Raw genomic sequence first — 20,111 nt, 5'->3', positions numbered from 1 at the left:
GTAATGAGGAAAGCTTTTTATCTTCTGGTATTTTATTTCCAGGAGCATGTTTACCTCGATGATCGACTGGAGATAGGCCTTCCACTCTTGGTTTCCGCCCGCATCTCGTGGTCGTGCAGTATCGTTCTCTCTTCCCACGCCCGGGTTCCCGGGTTCGATTCCCAGTGGGGTCAGGGATTTTCTCTGCTTCGTGATGGCTGGATGTTGTGTGATGTCCTTAGGTTAGTTAGGTTTAAGTAGTTCTAGGGGACTGATGACCATAGCTGTTAAGTCCCATAGTGCTCAGAGCCATTTGAACCATTTTTGAACTCTTGGTTTGTATAATGCAGCTGTGGTAAACTGGCGATTGCTTATAGTTAATGTCTTCAGGAAGAACACACTCGATTACCATGCAGGGTTATGACAGTACTTTGTGTTTTTGACTTCTTACAGTTTTGTTTTGGACGTCTTGGTTTGGCAGTTGAAAGATTTTTTACTATGGAGGACGTTTGTTGTTGCCAAGAAACAGTTTTCCAAAACTCTTCATGGATAGTTCTTCGCCTTTCTTCTATGAAAGTCATGCATTCATATCGGCAGGTATGTTGAAATGGCTGGATGACTCTTGCATGCATAGTTTTTCCTGTTGTAGATGTATATTCTTTTCCCAGCTTTCTTAGGCATTTTCTTTTATTCACTTTCCATGACTCCACATTCCTTTTTTCTTTTCTGAAAAAACGTTTTCTTGAGTTTTTTCAACTGTGATATGGATTTTTTTTATTGTTAGGGTTTTTTCTGGCTTACTATGTTCTTCTTTCTCATCGGAAGATAATGCATCTGGATAGAAAAGGAAATATACCATTGAAGCATTGATATAAAGCAAATGTCTATACAAAACTCAGTTTCATACATATAGTTCCCAAAATAATCTCATCGTTTTGATGAATGAATTGTGTCAAAGGAATGCTAACGTACCTCAAAGATGTTAAGCATTTCGGTCACATACCAGTACAAGTGACAATATTTTTGTGACAGTATTTTTCACATGAAACATAATTTTTGTTGACAGTAAGGAGAAGGTGTTATGCTAGTTTGAGGTGTGCTTATACACTAAAAAAAATAGTTTAAGACATTTCTAATGCCCACAAAAGTCATTGAAAATTTCAAAACAAAACCTGATGTAGTCACTAAAATGTTACACAAAATTCTTGAAGTTTAGTTACCTTGAACAGGAACATAATATTCGTTTGCGACTGAATCATAACCTGATAAATCTTCATCAGTCGTTTCTGAACAACACTGAATACCTTAAAAGGTAGAATTACTCATCTCTGATCGAGGTTTCGTCAGAAAATGAGAGCCTAGATCGTGATTCTTTGGAGCGTCCGCCGTGTTGTTGCTTGCACCGTCCTGACACTGCCCACTGCCTACCGATTGTGGTTAGATAACTGTAGTAGCTGAATGGTCAGCGTGACGGATTGCCAATCCTCTGGGCTCGGGTTCGATTCCCAGATGGGTCAGGGAATTTTCTCCACCCAGGGACTGGATGTTGTGCTGCCCTATCATCATCCTCATCGACTGCAGCTCGCCGAAGTGGGGTCAAATTGAAAGACCGGCACCTGGCGAATGGTCTGCCCAATGGGGGGCCCTAGCCATACGGTTAAATTAAATAAAAAAGATAAATGTACTTATACCACATATCGGTAGAAGGCAGACGTTAACAGTAGGCACCGGATCTTCGTGCCACCACAGTCTAACATAACAGTCGCGACATTTCGCCTCGATTTTGTTGCCTACTGCGCCAGCAGCGGGCCAAGCGGCCAGTAAGTTAAACTGTTGAGTTCGGCGCGCTTGTGAAAGCGAAAGCGAATAATGGTTGTTTATTTTGCTTTGTACAATGGTTTTACAAATGAGAGAGTAGAGTAGCGCAATAAATTGCAGCAACAACAAGAACTATCATGGTACTGTACTGCATCGTCAGGACTCGCTTGTAAATTAGATGTATATTGATGATTGTTTTGTTAAGGAGTAGAAAATGGCTAGTGAATTGCAGATGAGAAGATCTAATGAGAAAACGTCCTGTTTACCTTTATAATAATGTTAAGTTTTGTCTGCTTGACGTCGAACAAAACCAGTTCATGAATTCAGACGATAATAAACTCGTGTGGAGTACAGTTAACCACATTGATTTACATTCCAAATAAACCATCTCAGCTGACGATGGTGAGGCAACTGCCACAGAGGCTCGACAATCCGTCTAAAGCTGTAAACTACTCATACAGCACAAAAGAAGCCAGTTCAACTCTCCATATATCAGTGCCAGATTCATCTGAATCGCCAACACAGACCTGCTTTGATGATGAAGTAATAGAATTAAGAGCAGTTACTCGTGTTTAGAAAAACCGTGTGGAGTATCAGAATGTGCAGGTAGCTACACTTCATGCAAAACTGATATGGGGCGAGGAAAGTGCCTATCATTTTAAGTACGAGGGCAGTTCAATACGTAATGCAACACATTTTTTTTCTGAAACAGGGGTTGTTTTATTCAGCATTGAAATACACCAGGTTATTCCCCAATCTTTTAGCTACACAACACTATTTTTCAACGTAATCTCCATTCAATGCTACGGCCTTACGCCACCTTGAAATGAGGGCCTGTATGCCTGCACGGTACCATTCCACTGGTCAATGTCGGAGCCAACGTCGTACTGCATCAATAACTTCTTCATCATCTGCGTAGTGCGTCCCACGGATTGTGATCTTCATTGGGCCAAACATATGGAAATCCGACGGTGCGAGATCGGGGCTGTAGGGTGCATGAGGAAGAACAGTCCACTGAAGTTTTGTGAGCTCCTCTCGGGTGCGAAGACTTGTGTGAGGTCTTGCGTTGTCATGAAGAAGGAGAAGTTCGTTCAGATTTTTGTGCCTACGAACACGCTGAAGTCGTTTCTTCAATTTCTGAAGAGTAGCACAATACACTTCAGAGTTGATCGTTTGACCATGGGGAAGGACATCGAACAGAATAACCCCTTCAGCGTCCCAGAAGACTGTAACCATGACTTTACCGGCTGAGGGTATGGCTTTAAACTTTTTCTTGGTAGGGGAGTGGGTGTGGCGCCACTCCATTGATTGCCGTTTTGTTTCAGGTTCGAAGTGATGAACCCATGTTTCATCGCCTGTAACAATCTTTGACAAGAAATTGTCACCCTCAGCCACATGACGAGCAAGCAATTCCGCACAGATGGTTCTCCTTTGCTCTTTATGGTGTTCAGTTAGACAACGAGGGACCCAGCGGGAGCAAACCTTTGAATATCCCAACTGGTGAACAATTGTGACAGCACTATCAACAGAGATGTCAACTTGAGCACTGAGTTGTTTGATGGTGATCCGTCGATCATCTCGAACGAGTGTGTTCGCACGCTCCGCCATTGCAGGAGTCACAGCTGTGCACGGTTGGCCCGCACGCGGGAGATCAGACAGTCTTGCTTGACATTGCGGCGATGATGATACACGCTTTGCCCAACGACTCACCGTGCTTTTGTCCGCTGCCAGATCACTGTAGACATTCTGCAAGCGCCTATGAATATCTGAGATGCCCTGGTTTTCCGCCAAAAGAAACTCGATCACTGCCCGTTGTTTGCAACGCACATCCGTTACAGACGCCATTTTAACAGCTCCGTACAGCGCTGCCACCTGTCGGAAGTCAATGAAACTATACGAGATGAAGCGGGAATGTTTGAAAATATTCCACAAGAAATTTTCGGTTTTTTCAACCAAAATTGGCCGAGAAAAAAAATGTGTTGCATTACTTATTGAACTGCCCTCGTACAAACAGTAACAGAAACTGCATCAGAAGGATCAAGTGAAGAAGGACAAACAAATTTTGAAGACTATAGGATCCCAATATTTCAAAGAAAAGATGCCCTTGGATTGTTGTAAAACCATATTAGCATGCCATCTGCAAGATGGAAAGACAAAACTAAGCGGTTTGCTCTAAATTTATTATATTACAGCACTCAGGCATACAGTGTGTACATTATAGACTTATGTGGAAGGAATACAAATAAAATGTGAGATAAGTGACAATATGTTCCATTAAGTTTCGGGTGTGCAGCCGCAAGAAATCTCCTTCTTCTTCTAATATTTCGGCTGTATAACATTCAGCATTCTTCAGAGTGAGCCGCAAGACTGCTGCACCAGTTTTTTTTTCTTTATTGTTAATTTTAAACCTGTTTACAGGCAGGCCAGCAGCAGCATACTACGCCGCTCTTTGGCCTCAGAGAAACACAAAATATACAAATGAAGACGTTTAGAGAAAAAACATGGTGGACATAAAAACGGAGACAAACACTTTTTAAAATACATGGTGCCGTTCACAGGCGTAGAGTCCAAGATAAAATTTGTTCAGACCTCTGGACACATACACAGACGAAGATTGTCACACGTGAAGGTAGGTGCACAAAACGAATAGCACTGAACCACTGCACAAAACGATGGCACACACAGAAACATGAGGCGTTGATCTCCGGCGCGCGAAAGTTCACTAACCATGTACAAGTCCGGGGACCTGCCAAGGGAGGGGGAGAGGGGGTGGGAGAGGGAGAGGGAGAGGGGAGAGCAGATGCCATAGGCAGGGGAGATAGGAGGAAGGGAGGAAGGGGGAGGGGAAGCCCGGGGGAAGAGGGGTGGAGGAAGGGGACGGGGGAAAAGGAAAGAGAAGGGAGGGAGGGTGCCTAAAGGAAAGGACACAGGAAGTGGGGGGAGGATCAAAGTTGATAGGAGGGGTAGATGGAGGGGAGGAGGACATCATCAGGGAGGGGCAGCTGGCGGAAGCCACCTTGGGAGAGGGTAAGGAGGGTGGAGAGATGGAGACCAGGTGGGACGTGGGAATACAGGCGCGGCAGCGGGCGGGGGTGGGAGAGGATGGGTGAGACAAGCGGGTGAGGAGGATCGAGTTTGCGGGAGGTGTACAGGATCCGTATCCTTTCAAGGAAAAGGAAGAGGTGGGGGAAGGAGATGAGATCATACAGGATCCGCGTGGGGGAGGGGAGACGGATGTGATAGGTGAGGCGGAGAGCATGGCGTTCAAGGATTTGGAGGGATTTATAAAAGGTAGGGGGGGGCGGAGATCCAGGCCAGATGGGCGTAACAAAGGATAGGGCGGATGAGGGATTTATAGGTGTGGAGGATGGTGGAGAGGTCCAGACCCCATGTACGGCTGGAAAGGAGCTTGAGGAGCCTGAGTCGGGAGCGTGCCTTGGCTTGGATTGTCCGGAGATGGGGAGTCCAGGAGAGGCGACGGTCGAGGGTGACGCCAAGGTACTTAAGGGTGGGAGTGAGGGCGATAGGACGGCCATAGATGGTGAGATAGAAATCAAGGAGGCGGAAGGAAGTGGTGGTTTTGCCTACAATGATCGCCTGGGTTTTGGAGAGATTGACCTTGAGCAACCACTGGTTGCACCAAGCGGTGAACCGGTCAAGATGGGATTGGACCGCTCCAGTGCTCGCTTCATCCCTTTATACTGTTGTACCGCGCGACTGCGCATGCGGCCACAGATGCAAATGCGCCAGAGACGTTGGTCGGCGGCAGAAACGTGCATAATGCGCGAGTTGTATCTATGACTCTGCAGTTAATCTGTGTTGGCATATCGATATATCATTGTGAGCTGCACTGTGACGACGTCTTTGCGAGTTTATTACAGCAAGTGCCGGATTCCATGATTTATCAAGATTGAAACCACTATCTCTATTAATTAAATTCGTCGTCAAGCGAATTTCAATTGCCTCCTTCACTATCGAGTCCCAAAAGGGTGATGTAGTTGCCAAAATTTCGACGTTGTCATACAACATACTGTGACCATTATCAATACAGTGCTCTGCCACTGCCTACTTTTAAGGTTGTAAAAGTCATGTGTACCTCCGGTGTTCTGTACATCTTTCTTGGACAGTACAAGTTGTTTGTCCGATGTAAGAAAGGCCACATTCACATGGAATTTTGTAAACTCCAGATTTTTGGAGCAGCAAATCATTTTTGACGGAGCCCACGAGTGCAGTTGTCTTGGGTGGAGGAGGAAAAATCAATTTTAATTTGCGTCTGCCGAGAATGCGTCCTATTTTTGATGAGAGGCTACCCACATATGGGAGGAAGGCCATCGATTTAAAGGTTTGTTCATCTTCTTCTGCTTTCTTTGTGGCCTCTTTCGGTTTCATTTTCAGTGCCCTCTGTATTTGTTGTGGAGAGTACCCACTGTAAGTGGGAAAGTTCATCTAGCAGACTGCTTTCGTCACAAATAATATGTTCTCTGTGAGTCAAAGATCGGAGAACACTCATTGTCTGGGCAGGATGGTGGCAGCTATTTGCACGTAAATACAGATCGGTGTGCGTCGGCTTCCTATACACTTCATGTCCCAAAGTGCCATCCTCTCTGCGCCGAACCAAAACATCCAAGAATGGAAGGCATCCCTCCTTTACCTCCATGATTATGCACGTCTCTGCCGCTGACCAACATCTCTGGTGCATTTGCATCTGTGGCCGCATGCGCAGTCGCGCGGTACAACAGTATAAAGGGACGAAGCGAGCACTGGAGCGGCAGTCTTGCGGCTCATTCTGAAGATGGCTGAACGTTATACAGCTGAAATATTATAATAAGAAGGAGATTTCTTGCGGCTGCACACCCGAAACTTAATGGAACAGTCTTTGCGCCGCCAAAATCTGAAGATTCACATCAAGTGACAATATGTTCCACCTTTTAAAGCAGAAGGTACAGCATTTCTCTGATATTGATAAATTAGTTTATATGTCATTGGATGAAAAGTCTTTAATGGCAAATTTAACAAATGATAGCATTTCTGACAGTGTTATTGGCTTTGAGGATTTGGGGTTTACACTCACAGTATCTTTCTCCAACTATATGGCAGTTGCTTGCACCATTTAGAATAATATAAAGGTGAAGGTCGTAATTGTGGCAACAGGCGACAATGACTAAAATACAGTAGGCCTATGAAACGACAAATGGGATGCCGATTTCTTTGCATGTAGAGGTACATGTCTGTGCTGTATGTACCTGAATCTGTGTGTATATATTTCATTGATATCAACGTGGTAAGCTGCAGTTCTATCCAACATCACAAGTGTTTCTTCATGAACGTATTGTAACTTGCCACTGGATTCATGAGTTTTATCCCTACTTGCATTTATTTTAGATTCATTTTTAGGAACATCTGGGTCTTCTGATATTACACAAATTCTTGGAGGCAGAAAATTAATTCAAATATTTTGTAAAGCACATAGGAAAGGGATGCAAAACAAACACTATGCCTACGACGCATCTGAAGTTCTCCTTTATCGCCACTTGGGGCGCTAGTGTCGTTCCAGCTGTCAAATGGTAACAACTTTTACAGCAGTGAGTGTCGCGACTATGTTAGACTGTGGTGCCACTGACAAGTATCCCTTGTTTCGCGGTCGAAAGTGCACTTAAGTCAGTTTTGCAAAAAATGTCACTTATACTGTTATGGTTTTCACCCACTCAAATGATGTAAACAGGAAATAAACTTGCAAAGCAAAATCGGAATTAAAATAAGTGCTTAGAACAGCTTACACATAAAAATACTTTTGTGCTAAATATCCCACACTATACGTCTTGCTGTTGTGATCGTCAGTAAATGGGGAAATTACTGCTGCCAATGAACAAAAATCAGTGTTATGTAAATGCAAAACTCTTAGATATTAGCAACATTGGCCACAGATTCCACATGTCACTTGAGTTACACCTTAATAGACTGGGACAAAACTTCTCATTAAAAATACAAACGATAGTAACAATAATACGAACAAATACTCAAAAGTGAAATCATATTAAACTGGCACTCCCATAGTACAGGTGAGATAACACCAACACATCCATCATCAACAACGTTAGCGAAGAAATACCTTGTGTGACATGCCTCTAGGAAGAATCCTCAGCCACCCAAGGAAGAGGCAGACTAAGTAATCTGATGTATTTCACTTGGAGCAGCCAGATGACAGGAAGAAAAAAATGGTTCAAATGGCTCTGAGCACTATGGCACTTAACATCTGAGGCCATCAGTCCCCTACAACTTAGAACTACTTAAACCTAACTAACCTAAGGACATCACACACATCCATGCCCGAGGCAGGATTCGAACCTGCGACCGTAGCGGTCGCGCGGTTCCAGACTGAAGTGCCTAGAACCGCTCGGCCACTTCGGCCGGCACAGGAAGAAACTTCAGCCGCCCAAGGAAGAGGCAGACTAAGTCATCTGATGCATTTCACTTGGGGCAACCAGATGACAGTAGCAAAGAATTTTGTGTGTCACCAGTTAGACAAGCTGACTCAAAACATCAAGGCAAAATGTGTGTTTTTCTTGCATATTAATGTACATTCTCTTTAAAATAAATTTATAGAAATGGAAGACTGGTTGGAAGAATTAAATTGTGATGTTTTACTAGTAAATGAATACTGGATAATTCAAAATGAACTTGAATTAAGTGCATCTTATCGATACCAATTAGCAACATGTTACTATAGAACAAATCTGAAACATGGCAGTGTTTCAGTCTTTATCAAGGAAACAAATAATGTAGAATATGGAACTACAGATGAAAGTTCATTTTGTATAGAAGCTGTTTTTGCAGTTTCAGCTACACTGATACTAAGAAAGGGGCTAATAGCTGTAGCAGATCACCATTCCCCTAGTAATAACAGAGAAGTATTTATAGAAAATATTGATAATCGATAATAATGCTGTTACAATAAAAAACTATAGAGTATTGATATTTGGTTATACTAAACAGACTTTATGTATAAGACTAAAAATGTGAACCCCTCTTAGACAAATTAAGATTAATGAACTTCTACTTCCTAAATGGCAAATCTAGCAGCTCACTGGTTGCATAGATGTTACAGTCTTCGACTTCCAGCCAAATAAAGCTGAACTCGGAACTGTAAACCTCAGGATTCCAGAACATAGAGGGTCATGGCTTAGGAACCCTCTACGCAACAAAACAAACAATTTTTTAACATTTCTTCAACTCTTGGCAATCAGACCAAACAATTAACATAAATTGAATCAGTTAAAAACCAATGTTAACTACTAATGACGCATCTGCCAATGAATCGACATAGAAATCTTTAGAATTATTAGCGGAAATCTTTGACTCATGTAGTGCCATATGTCACGAAAAACACCCAAAGTAGAACCAGTGTAATAAACCTCAACAACTGAGGAACTAGTACACGCCACATCTGAGCAAACTTAGGAAGGAAATGATAGCGCACTATGACACACTGCATCAGAGTCGAGCGAGAAGGAAATTTATTCAGCAGGAAGAAGGGTGTATATATCAGAAATCAGAGCAGCCAACAAGAATGCCAATGACAACAATAATTCAGTTTGACAAATAAGTGTAAAGCAACATGGAAAGTTATTAAAACAGAGATAGGCTCTGAAAATAAGCACAACATTCCAGATCAACCAAATACTGTAAATGACACTTTATCAGTACTGACTCAAATAAAGTTGAAGTTTTACTCCCATCTCAAGGTAATAAACTGTATAACAACTTCAAACAAGTTAGTGAAGCAACTGCTATAATTAGCAACTCAAAAGCAGAAGATTTCTACAGACCTTCGAATTATGTAATAAAAAATACAGGATACAACAAAAATGTACAGCACAAACAGGACACATTCCTCACATGTAGATGAAGAAACTATGTTATATGAACATAGGTTTGGAAACGCTTTGTTTCCAAGTTAAAACTCATTTTCTTTGACTCATTAATCATGGGGACACACACAAACTAAACGCACCAGCATACTACATGCAACTTTTTCTCGCAGAAGATGTTCAGTATGCCCTCTGTGGGCATTGATAAATCCATCAATTCGCCATCATAGTGAATCTCGGCTGTCCTGATGTAGCACTAGAGTATTGAATATGGTTTCACAGCCTTACATAATAATAGCCCGGAGACTCTGAACATTTTGTAGTGGGGTTCCTTGCACAAGAGCCTTCAGATGTCCCTACAAATAAAAGTCCAGTGTGTTTAGGCCCAGAGAGCGAAGGGGCCAGGCAATTCGTCCATCTCTGCTTATTCATCAAGTCTACTACAAAAGATGTTCAAAAAGTTTTGCACAGTCGCCTCTAATTTTTTTAATTTTTTGCAGGAGGAGAATGAATTTTTTTTTTTACTTTTACACCTTCGCTTGACACAGAAATTAAGATCTTTCTCACTATCAAATGTTTTACTGCACAGGTGGGCCTTCAGACGATCAGAGAGGTAAAAATTAGATAAAACAAAGTCCAGACTGTAGGGAGGATGAGGATCAATTTTCCAACCCATTTTCCTGATTTTCTCCTGCATCATAAAGACTGTATGGGGTTTGGCATTGTCATGGTGTAGTCTGATGAGCTGACCCTGAAGCTGTGGTCTGTGGGTCTTGATGGCACATCGCAGCTTATCCAATGACAAACAGTAATGGTCCCAGTTAATTGTGGAGTCAGGTTCCTAAAAGTCACTGCCGTTGATGGTCTACCACATCGTGTATTGTCCATGAGAGAGAAATCACCTTATTTAAAGCTCTGCAACCACCACTGCATACTGCTGCAATCCACGTTGTCCTGCCCATAAACAGGGAGCTACTTCCTGTGAATCGATGTGGCAGAGTCATCGCCGATCTTGAAGAGGAACTCCATCACCGACCATGTCGCAACGTGACATCTACTTCATGGTCCATTGTGGATCACCTGTAAATAAAAGAAAATACTTTTATTTGCCAACTTGTAGCTAAATGTAACAAATATGTTCACAAAAAAATTATTCTCCTTCTGAAAAAAATAAAAAAATTAGAGAGGACTGTCCAAAAATTTTTGAACACCCTTTGTATTTAGAAGCCGACGGACATTAACACTAAAATGAGGAGGTGATCCATTGTGCATGAAGTACATGTTTTGTCACACAGCTAAAGGCACATCCGCTAACAGGTCAGATAGAACCTTCCCTATGAAATTATGACAACTTTGTCCGTTGAGCCTGGGTGGAAGAAAGTAAGGCCCTACCAAACAGTCCTCAATGATGATGACCCAAACATTGACATAAAATCTTTGTTGATGTCTTGGTTCAACATTTGCGTGAGGATTCACGTCTGCCCATACATGCTGATTGTGAAAATTTAGAATCTGATCTCACTGGAACGACGCCTCATCTGTAAGTAACAACGTTGCACTGAAATTAGGGTTGTCACTTTGTTAAATAAACCATTCACAGAGGAACACCTGTGCAGGAAAATCAGCTGCCGATAGTGCCTGCACACACTGTCAATGGTATGGATACAGTTGGTCCTCTTGTAACATTCGCCAGACAGTCATGTAGTAAACATTCAGTGTTGCAGCTGTGTGTCTTGTAATGACACTTGGCTCACTGTCAGCTGCACGCAGAAGTGTCGCCTCCCGTTGCGATGTCTGCGTCCTTCTAGGCCTCCCATACTCGCGAGTATCAGGTTTAAATCCCCATGTTTTCTAAGATTACGATCAATGGCTTCAAACATTTTACTGTCAGGACACCGATGTCCTGGACGTTTCTCCCAGTACACTCATTGAGCTTGAGCAACATTGCTGTCAGCTAATTCATGCATCAAAAGGTCTCTGCCATCTTTGCATTTGTGTCCACTGCCATTCCATGAGCCAAGCCTGTGATTAACTCTATATAGTAACCTGTGTGTTTCCAGTGGTCATACCAATTGGTGAAAAGTTAATGTTACCTGTAAACAAGCAATGGAAACAGGGATTTGCAAGTCAAAACACTAGTGGTGGACAACATAGCCAGACATCACCAAGAGTGCATGTTCCCCATGACTCTACTGTTCTGTTCTTATGTGTTTCCCATGATTAATGAATTGGAGAAAATGAGTTGTAACATGGAAACAAAGTACTGCTAGACACATTTCCACGTAACATAATGACTGCGTGTATGTGTGAGGAATGTGTCCTGCAGTTAGTGCTGTATATTTGTTTACACGCTGTATAAAGAAAGAAATACTACTGCCACAAACCAAAATCAATGCTAAGTGAAGGAATACTCTCAGACTGCCTAAAAATATCTGTTGTAACCCGTAACCATAATAAAGTTGATGAAGCCTGCTATTATAACTATCATCCCATCTCACTCATACCAACCATATAAAAAATTATAGAATATAGTATGTGCAAACAGATGAGCCAGCACATCGAGCAAAATAATCTACTTAGCACCTCACAATATGGTTTCATACCTTATTTTTCCACTGTCAAAGTAGTTGATACTATCATCACAAAAATATAGGATTGTTTTGAAAGTTGGGAAAGAACCTGTGCAACTCTTCTGAATTTGAGAAAAGCTTTTGATGCTATCCCCCATAGTATACCTATCAAAAAGCTCCAGCAATATGGAGTTGGAGAGAACGCTCTGCACCTTATTGAGTCGTACCTACATAATAGGGAGCAGATGTTAGCTATAAATAACCAAAGATCAGACTCATAACCTGTTACAAAAGGTGTTCCACAGGACTAGGTACAGGATCCTCTCCCGTTCATTATATATATACGATTTATGCTCGACCTTGCTGTGTGAGGCTGTATTGTACATAGAAGATACAACTCCAATCACAGAAGTTGGCGATCTTCTTGCAGAGCTGCAACGTAATGTAAATGTAGCAGTGGACCAATGCACTTATTATTTACAAATTAATAACAATAAAACTTAACACATAGTTTTCTATTTAAGTGTCTTCAACGTAGCTCACAAAATAATTAAACTGTTGGGTTTCCACTTCCAACAAAAACTTAGCTGGGTTAGCCACACAGAAAAATTATGCTACAAACTGTCTCGTGTCATTTACCTGTTGTACAAACTGAGGAATAATGTAAGCAGTACCCCATTAATGTATGCATGTTTTGCATTTTTCCACTCCCACCTCACCTATGGAACTCTTCTATGCAGAAACTACTCCAACTGAAAAGCTGCCTTAACTGCATTCATGTGGCAACAAAAAAGGCTATCAGATATATAACAGCAATTAGTCCAAGAAAATCTTTTATAGATCACTTAAAAAAACTCAATATTATGACAATCGCTAGCCTTTATATGTATAGTTGTCTTCTAAATGTAGTAGACTACCTGAGGTGCACAACAGCCACAAATATCTGCGCCCCAGATTTTTCAACAGACTTCCAAAACCTGCTCATTGTGTTCCCTACAGTGCATATGAAGGTATTTTAGCAAAGTGGGTTAAAAAGAAACCACACTGCCCCATAAAAGATTGTGAGGAATTAGACTTAAGTGAGATAAACTTACGACTAATTAAGCGGGGTTTGCAAATGCAACAACAGTGTCGTGGCAGTTAGTGGCATACTGCAGCTGCATTGCAGTTGCATGTGTGAACTCCTACTTTTAGTGGCGCAAATTTAGAGACGCAACTTTTATCTCGCCTCAAGAAGTGCAGCTTGGTTGTACTTTGTTGCGCCACTTATCTACCACCACTGCTCTCTGACGGGAGTATTTCGAAAAACGAGTATCGTAAACTGTGGTCGACAGGTACACTTTTGCAGCTTGTAGAGCTACAAGAACAGCAACCTACGTTTGATTTTCTGCAGCAGTGTGAGTGTGAATGTGTGTGTGTGTGTCTGTGTGTGTGTGTGTGTGTGTGCGTGTGCGCGTGTGTGTACGTGCGCGTGTGTGTGTGTGTGTGTCAGTGTGTGTGTGTATGTATGTATGTGTGTGTGTGTGTGTGTGTGTGTGTGTGTGAGAGAGAGAGAGAGACAGAGAAAGAGAGAGAGAGAGCGCAATATTACACTATGTGATCAAAAGTATCCGGACACCCCCAAAAACATGCGTTTTTCATATTAGATGCATTGTGCTGCCACCTACTGCCAGGTACTCCACATCAGCGACTTCAGTAGTCATTAGACATCATGAGAGAGCAGAACGGGGCGCTCCAGGGAACTCACGCACTTCGAACGTGGTCAGGTGATAGGGTGTCACTTGTGCCATACGTCTGTAAGCGATATCTCCACACTCCTTAACATCCCTAGGTCCACTGTTTCCAATGCGATAGCGAAGTGGAAACATGAAGGAACACGTACAGAACAAAAGCGTACAGGCCGACCTCGACTGTTGACTGACAGTGACCGCCAACAATTGAAGAGTGTCGTAATGTGTAACAGGCAGACATCTATCTAGACCATCACACTGGAATTCCAAACTGCATCAGGATCCAATACAAGTACTATAACAATTAGGGAGGAGGTGAGAAAATTTGGATTTCATGGTCGAGCAGCTGCTTATAAGCTCACATCACGCCGGTAAATTCCAAACGACGCCTCACTTGGTATCAGGAGCGTAAACATTCGACGACTGAACAGTGGAAAAACGTTGTGAGGAGTAACGAATCACGGTACACACCCCATGAACCATGGACCTTGTCGTTGGTGGGGAGGCTCGCGTGCCTCAACGATACAGATAGCCGTACCGTAGGTATAACCACAGCGGAGGGGTATCTGTTGAGAGGCCAGACAAACGTGTGGTTCATGAAGAGGGGCAGGAGCCTTTTCAGTAGCTGCAGGGACAACAGTCTGGATGGTTGACTGATCTGGCCTTGTAACACTAACCAAAATGGCCTTGCTGTTCTGGTACTGCGAAAGGCTGAAAGCAAGGGAGAACTACAGCCGTAATTTTTCCTGACGGCATGCAGCTTTACTGTATGATTAAATGATGATGGCGTCCTCTTGGGTAAAATATTCTGGAGGTAAAATAGTCCCCCATTCGGATCTCCGGGCGGGGGCTGCTCAAGAGGACATCGTTATCAGGAGAAAGAAAACTGGTGTTCTACGGATCGGAGCGTGGAATGTCAGATGCCTTAATCGGGCAGGTAGGTTAGAAAATTTAAAAAGGGAAATGGATAGATTAAAGTTAGATATAGTGGGAATCAGTGAAGTTCGGTGGCAGGAAGAACAAGACTTTTGGTTAGGTGAATACAGGGTTATAAATACAAAATCAAATAGGGGTAATGCAGGAGTGGGTTTAATAATGAATAAAAAAATAGGAGTAAGGGTAAGCTACTACAAACAGCATAGTGAACTCATTATTGTGGCCAAGATAGACACGAAGCCCACACCTACTACAGTAGTACCAGTTTATATGCCAACTAGCTCTGCAGATGATGAAGAAATTCATGAAATGGTTGATGAGATAAAATAAATTATTCAGGTAGTAAAGGGAGACGAAAATTTAATAGTCATGGGTGACTGGAATTCGAGAGTAGGAAAAGGGAGAGAAGGAATCATAGTAGGTGAATATGGATTGGGGGTGAGAAATGAAAGAGGAAGCCGCCTGGTAGAATTTTGCACAGAGCATAACTTAATCATAGCTAACAATTGGTTCAAGAATAATGAAAGAAGGTTGTATACATGGAAGAACCCCGGCGATACTAAAAGGTATCAGATAGATTATATAATGGTAAGACAGAGATTTAGGAACCAGGTTTTAAATTGTAAGACATTTCCAAGGGCAGATGCGGACTCTGATCACAATCTATTGGTTATGAACAGTACATTAAAACTGAAGAAACTACGAAAGGTGGGAATTTAAGGAGATGGGACCTGGATAAACTGAAAGAACCAGAGGTTCTACAGAGTTTCAGGGAGAGCATAAGGGAACAATTGACAAGAATGGGGGAAAGAAGAAGTAGGGGTAGCTTTGAGGGATGAAGTAGTGAAGGCAACAGAGGATCAAGTAGGTAAAAAGACGAGGGCTAGTAGAAATCATTGGGTAACAGAAGAAATATTGAATTTAATTGATGAAAGGAGAAAATATAAAAATGCAGTAAATGAAGCAGGCAAAAAGGAATACAAACATCTCAAAAATGATATCGACAGGCATGGCTAGAAGACAAAAGTAAGGATGTAGAGGCTTATCTCACTAGGGGTAAGATAGATACTGCCTACAGGTAAATTAAAGAGACCTTTGGAGAAAGGAGAACCACTTGCATGAATATCAAGAGCTTTGATGGAAACCCAGTTCTAAGCAAAGAAGGGAAAGCAGAAAGGTGGAAGGAGTATATGGAGGGTCTATACAAGGACAATGTACTTGAGGACAATATTATGGAAATAAAAGAGAATGTAGATGAAGACGAAATGGGAGATACAATACTGCGTGAAGAGTTTGACAGAGCACTGAAAGACCTGAGTCGAAACAAGGCCCCGGGGGTAGACAACATTCCATTACAACTACTGACAGCCTTGGGAGAGCCAATCCTGACAAAACTCTACCATCTGGTGAGCAAGATGTATGAGACAGGTGAAATACCCTCAGACTTCAAAAAGAATATAATAATTCAAATCCCAAAGAAAGCAGGTGCTGACATATGTGAAAATTATAGAACTATCAGTTTAATAAGTCAGAGCTGCAAAATACTAACGCGAGTTCTTTACATACGAATGGTAAAACTGATAGAAGCCAACCTTGGGGAAGATCAATTTGGATTCCGTAGAAATGTTGGAACACGTGAGGGAATACTGACCCTACAACTTATCTTAGAAGAAAGATTAAGTTAAGACAAACCTAAGTTTCTAGCATTTGTAGACTTAGAGATAGATTTTGACAATGTTGACTGGAATACTCTTTCAAATTCTGAAGGTGGCAGAGGTAAAATACAGGGAGCGAAAGGTCATTTACAATTTGTACAGAAACCAGATGGCAGTTATAAGAGTCGAGGGACATGAAAGGGAAGCAGTCGTTGGGAAGGAAGTGAGACAGGGTTGTAGCCTATCCCCGATGTTATTCAATCTGTATATTGATCAAGCAATAAAGGAAACAAGAGAAAAGTTCAGAGTAGGTATTAAAGTCCATGGAGAAGAAATAAAAACTTTGAGGGTCGCCGATGACATTGTAATTCTGTCAGAGACAGCAAAGGACTTGGAAGAGCAGCTGAACAGAATGGACAGTGTCTTGAAAAGAGGGTATAAGATGAACATCAACAAAAGCAAAACGAGGATAATGGAATGTAGTCGAATTAAGTCAGGTGATGCTGAGGGAATTAGATTAGGAAATGAGACACTTAAAGTAGTAAAGGAGTTTTGCTATTTGGAGAGCAAAATAACTGATGATGGTCGAAGCAGAGAGGATATAAAATGTAGAGTGGCAATGGCAAGTAAAGCGTTTCTGAAGAAGATAAATTTGTTAACATCGAGTATAGATTTAAATGTCAGGAAGTCGTTTCTGAAAGTATTTGTATGAAGTGTAGCCATGTGTGGAAGTGAAACATGGATGATAAATAGTTCGGACAAGAAGAGAATAGAAGCTTTCAAAATGTGGTGCATCAGAAGAATGCTGAAGATTAAATGGGTAGATCACATAACTAATAAGGAGGTATTGAATAGAATTGGGGAGAAGAGGAGTTTGTGGCACAACTTGACTAGAAGAAGGGATCGGTTGGTAGGACACATTCTGAGGCGTCAAGGGATCACCAATTTAGTGTTGGAGGGCAGCGTGGAGGGTAAAAATCGCAGAGAGAGACCAAGAGATTAATACACTAAACAGATTCAGAAGGATGTATGTTGCAGTAGGTACTGTGAGATGAAGAAGCTTGCACAGGATAGAGTAGCATGGAGAGCTGCATCAAACCAGTCTCAGGACTGAAGACCACAACAACTGTGGCGATTCGATGACAGGGTATTGGTATTGCGAGTGCTCCGTGAACGTCATCTGGCAGCGTGTCTTGCGCCAACAGTAAAATTCGGAGGCGGTGGTGTTATGGTGTGGTCGTGTTTTTCATGGAGGGGCTTGCACCCCTTGTTGTTTTGCGTGGAACTATCACAGCACAGGCCTACATTGATGTTTTAAGCACCTTCTTGCTTCACACTGTTGAAGAGCAGTTCGGGGATGGAGATTGTATCTTTCAACACGATCGAGCAGCTGTTTATAATGCACGGCCTGTGGCGGAGCGGTTATACAAATGTAACATCCCTGTAATGGGCTGTCCTGCACAGAGTCCTGACCTGAATCGTATAGAACACCTCTGCAATGATTTGGAACGCCGACTTCGTGCCAGGCCTCACCGACCGACATCGATACCTCTCCTCAGAGCAGCACTCCGTGAAGAATGTGCTGCCATTCCCCAAGAAACATTCCAGCACCTGATTGAACGTATGCCTGCGAGAGTGGAAGCTGTCAGCAAGGCTAAGGGTGAGCCAACACGATATTGAATTCCAGCATTACCGATGGAGGGCGCCACGAACTTGTAATCATTTTCAGCCAGATGATACTTTTGATCACATAGTGTAACAAATCAATGACACATCCCATGAAGGAATAAATAAATAAATAAACTTGATATAAGCAACCAAAGAAACGAGTCGTACGAACTTTGTAACTTGTGAGACCAAGAATTGCATAAATTGGGGATTTTATGCAGGAAATAACGCCAGATTGTGATGTGGCAGCTGTTAAACTAAAAATTGGTTATTCGAAATGCCTATATCAACGAATACAATAAGATTCTAATATGATGGAAGAGGGGTGTTTCTGCAGATGATATTTACATGCCAGCTGTTGGTTATATTTTGCCATTGCAGACATCATTTTCGTCTCTGGGTGTCATTTCTGTGATAAATGTGTTTGTTTCCCTTGATTTATCCCTGTGCGAAATCTATTTTCGGATCCAACATTTGGGTTTCGTCTTCCTTGTATTTAACTCCTGTCACAGCACTAAGGCCAGACCTGCAGTTTAACATTCATACCAGCCCATGATTTCAGCTGACACCATACTGAAATCTGTGCAACAACGTGGAATTTGTTGCGCCCTGTGTTAAGGGTGACTCACGATGCCACTACACCAAGCCATAAGCTGTAGCGCCAAATTGTATGCGTGTGTGAACCTAGCTTTACTGACATACTGAGTTGTAACAAATCATTGGTTAAAAGCTTCCGGCATATATAATTTTCACATCGTATATAGTAATGTGTTCCTAATGTAAATATCCTGAAATTTTATGTTCCTCGTGTCTCTTAGTGTTATATGTACATATTTAAACAATAATGTGTAAAATGTTCAAAGGTGAATAAACTCCAGTGTATTTTATAAGGAGTTAGTTTTTTCTCGGCTAGATTTAACAGATTTCTAAATGTTGACTTCGATGGGATATTGTGTCAAACAGTGAGCCTAACGAACAGACTTTATAGGCTTCAACACATTTTCACGTGCGTGCTGATTGTCGCCGGTGGGCTGACGCCACTAGGAAGCAACCTGATTACTTCCTATCGAACAGATGTAACAGAAGGCTGCGCTATGAGGAAGGCGGTGCACAAATTTACAATAAATATTGTGAAACATGGCATCATGTGTTGAACGGGAGGATGATATTTCGTGTCTCCGTCAGCAGCTTACTGTTGCCAGAAATGAGATTAATAATTTAAGGTAACAAGTTAACTGTGCTGTATGCTATTGTAGGTCCTTTTTATTTTGTTTATGCACGTAACAGGTCGTCAATTCAACGAAAGAATGAATTGCGCCGGTAATCACTGTCAATTCTTGTATTTGCAGCGCTATTATTTGTTGTCATGCTAGTAGTTTGCTGATTCCTCGAAGCAGAGGCAGTTTAGGTAAAAGCAAGAAGCTCTTGACGTATTTTATTAATTAGATAACTGAACGCATTGTTGTATAGCGTAAGTTATGTTTACGAAAGCGCAGTGTTTTTCCGACGGACAGTTTGCGGCAGGCAAGGAAACTAACGTCATTGGCAACACATCGCTTTAATGAAATGCCACCGGAAATTGCCCTCTCCACAGTTTAATATGATATTCATCATTTATAATAGTAATTTTGTGAACTGTTGTTAACACTGACATTGCATTCAATTATTGTTGTGAGACATTTTTTTCAAGGTAGCATACGATCATGTTCCATTGTTTTGTTGGGGAAGTTGATTGTAACTTGTCTCGATGTTTTTGCGTTACATTGTTCATGTGATATTTATGAATGAAGTGTAGAAATATATAGGCTAAAAAAAAGTGAGGTGGCAGAAGAAGTGTTTTGCCACAAAATGCCCATTGGCCACGAGATAGTCTTATGGTTTGCCGTT

At 41.9% G+C, this 20,111-nt stretch overlaps 2 protein-coding genes across 3 annotated transcripts in view; one reads left to right on the top strand and one right to left on the bottom strand.

Annotated features, from left to right (window-relative positions):
• Nucleotides 1-20,111, bottom strand: part of LOC126262553 (uncharacterized) — a 371,380-nt gene that overhangs the window by 176,523 nt on the left and 174,746 nt on the right. The window lies entirely within an intron of this gene.
• The window catches only part of LOC126262550 (tRNA (adenine(37)-N6)-methyltransferase), a 104,455-nt gene continuing 103,652 nt past the window's right edge, over nt 19,309-20,111 (top strand). For both annotated transcript variants that reach the window (XM_049959241.1, XM_049959240.1), the window contains exon 1: nt 19,309-19,447. In XM_049959241.1, coding sequence (XP_049815198.1) covers nt 19,362-19,447 — 86 coding nt within the window. In that variant the 5' untranslated portion in view covers nt 19,309-19,361. The remainder of the gene's footprint in view (nt 19,448-20,111) is intronic.

This window comes from Schistocerca nitens, chromosome 6, assembly GCF_023898315.1.
Source record: "Schistocerca nitens isolate TAMUIC-IGC-003100 chromosome 6, iqSchNite1.1, whole genome shotgun sequence".
Taxonomy (NCBI): Eukaryota; Metazoa; Arthropoda; class Insecta; order Orthoptera; family Acrididae; genus Schistocerca; species Schistocerca nitens.
The sequence above is the reverse complement of the archived record's forward strand: the minus strand, read 5'-3'. Positions and strand labels throughout refer to the sequence as shown.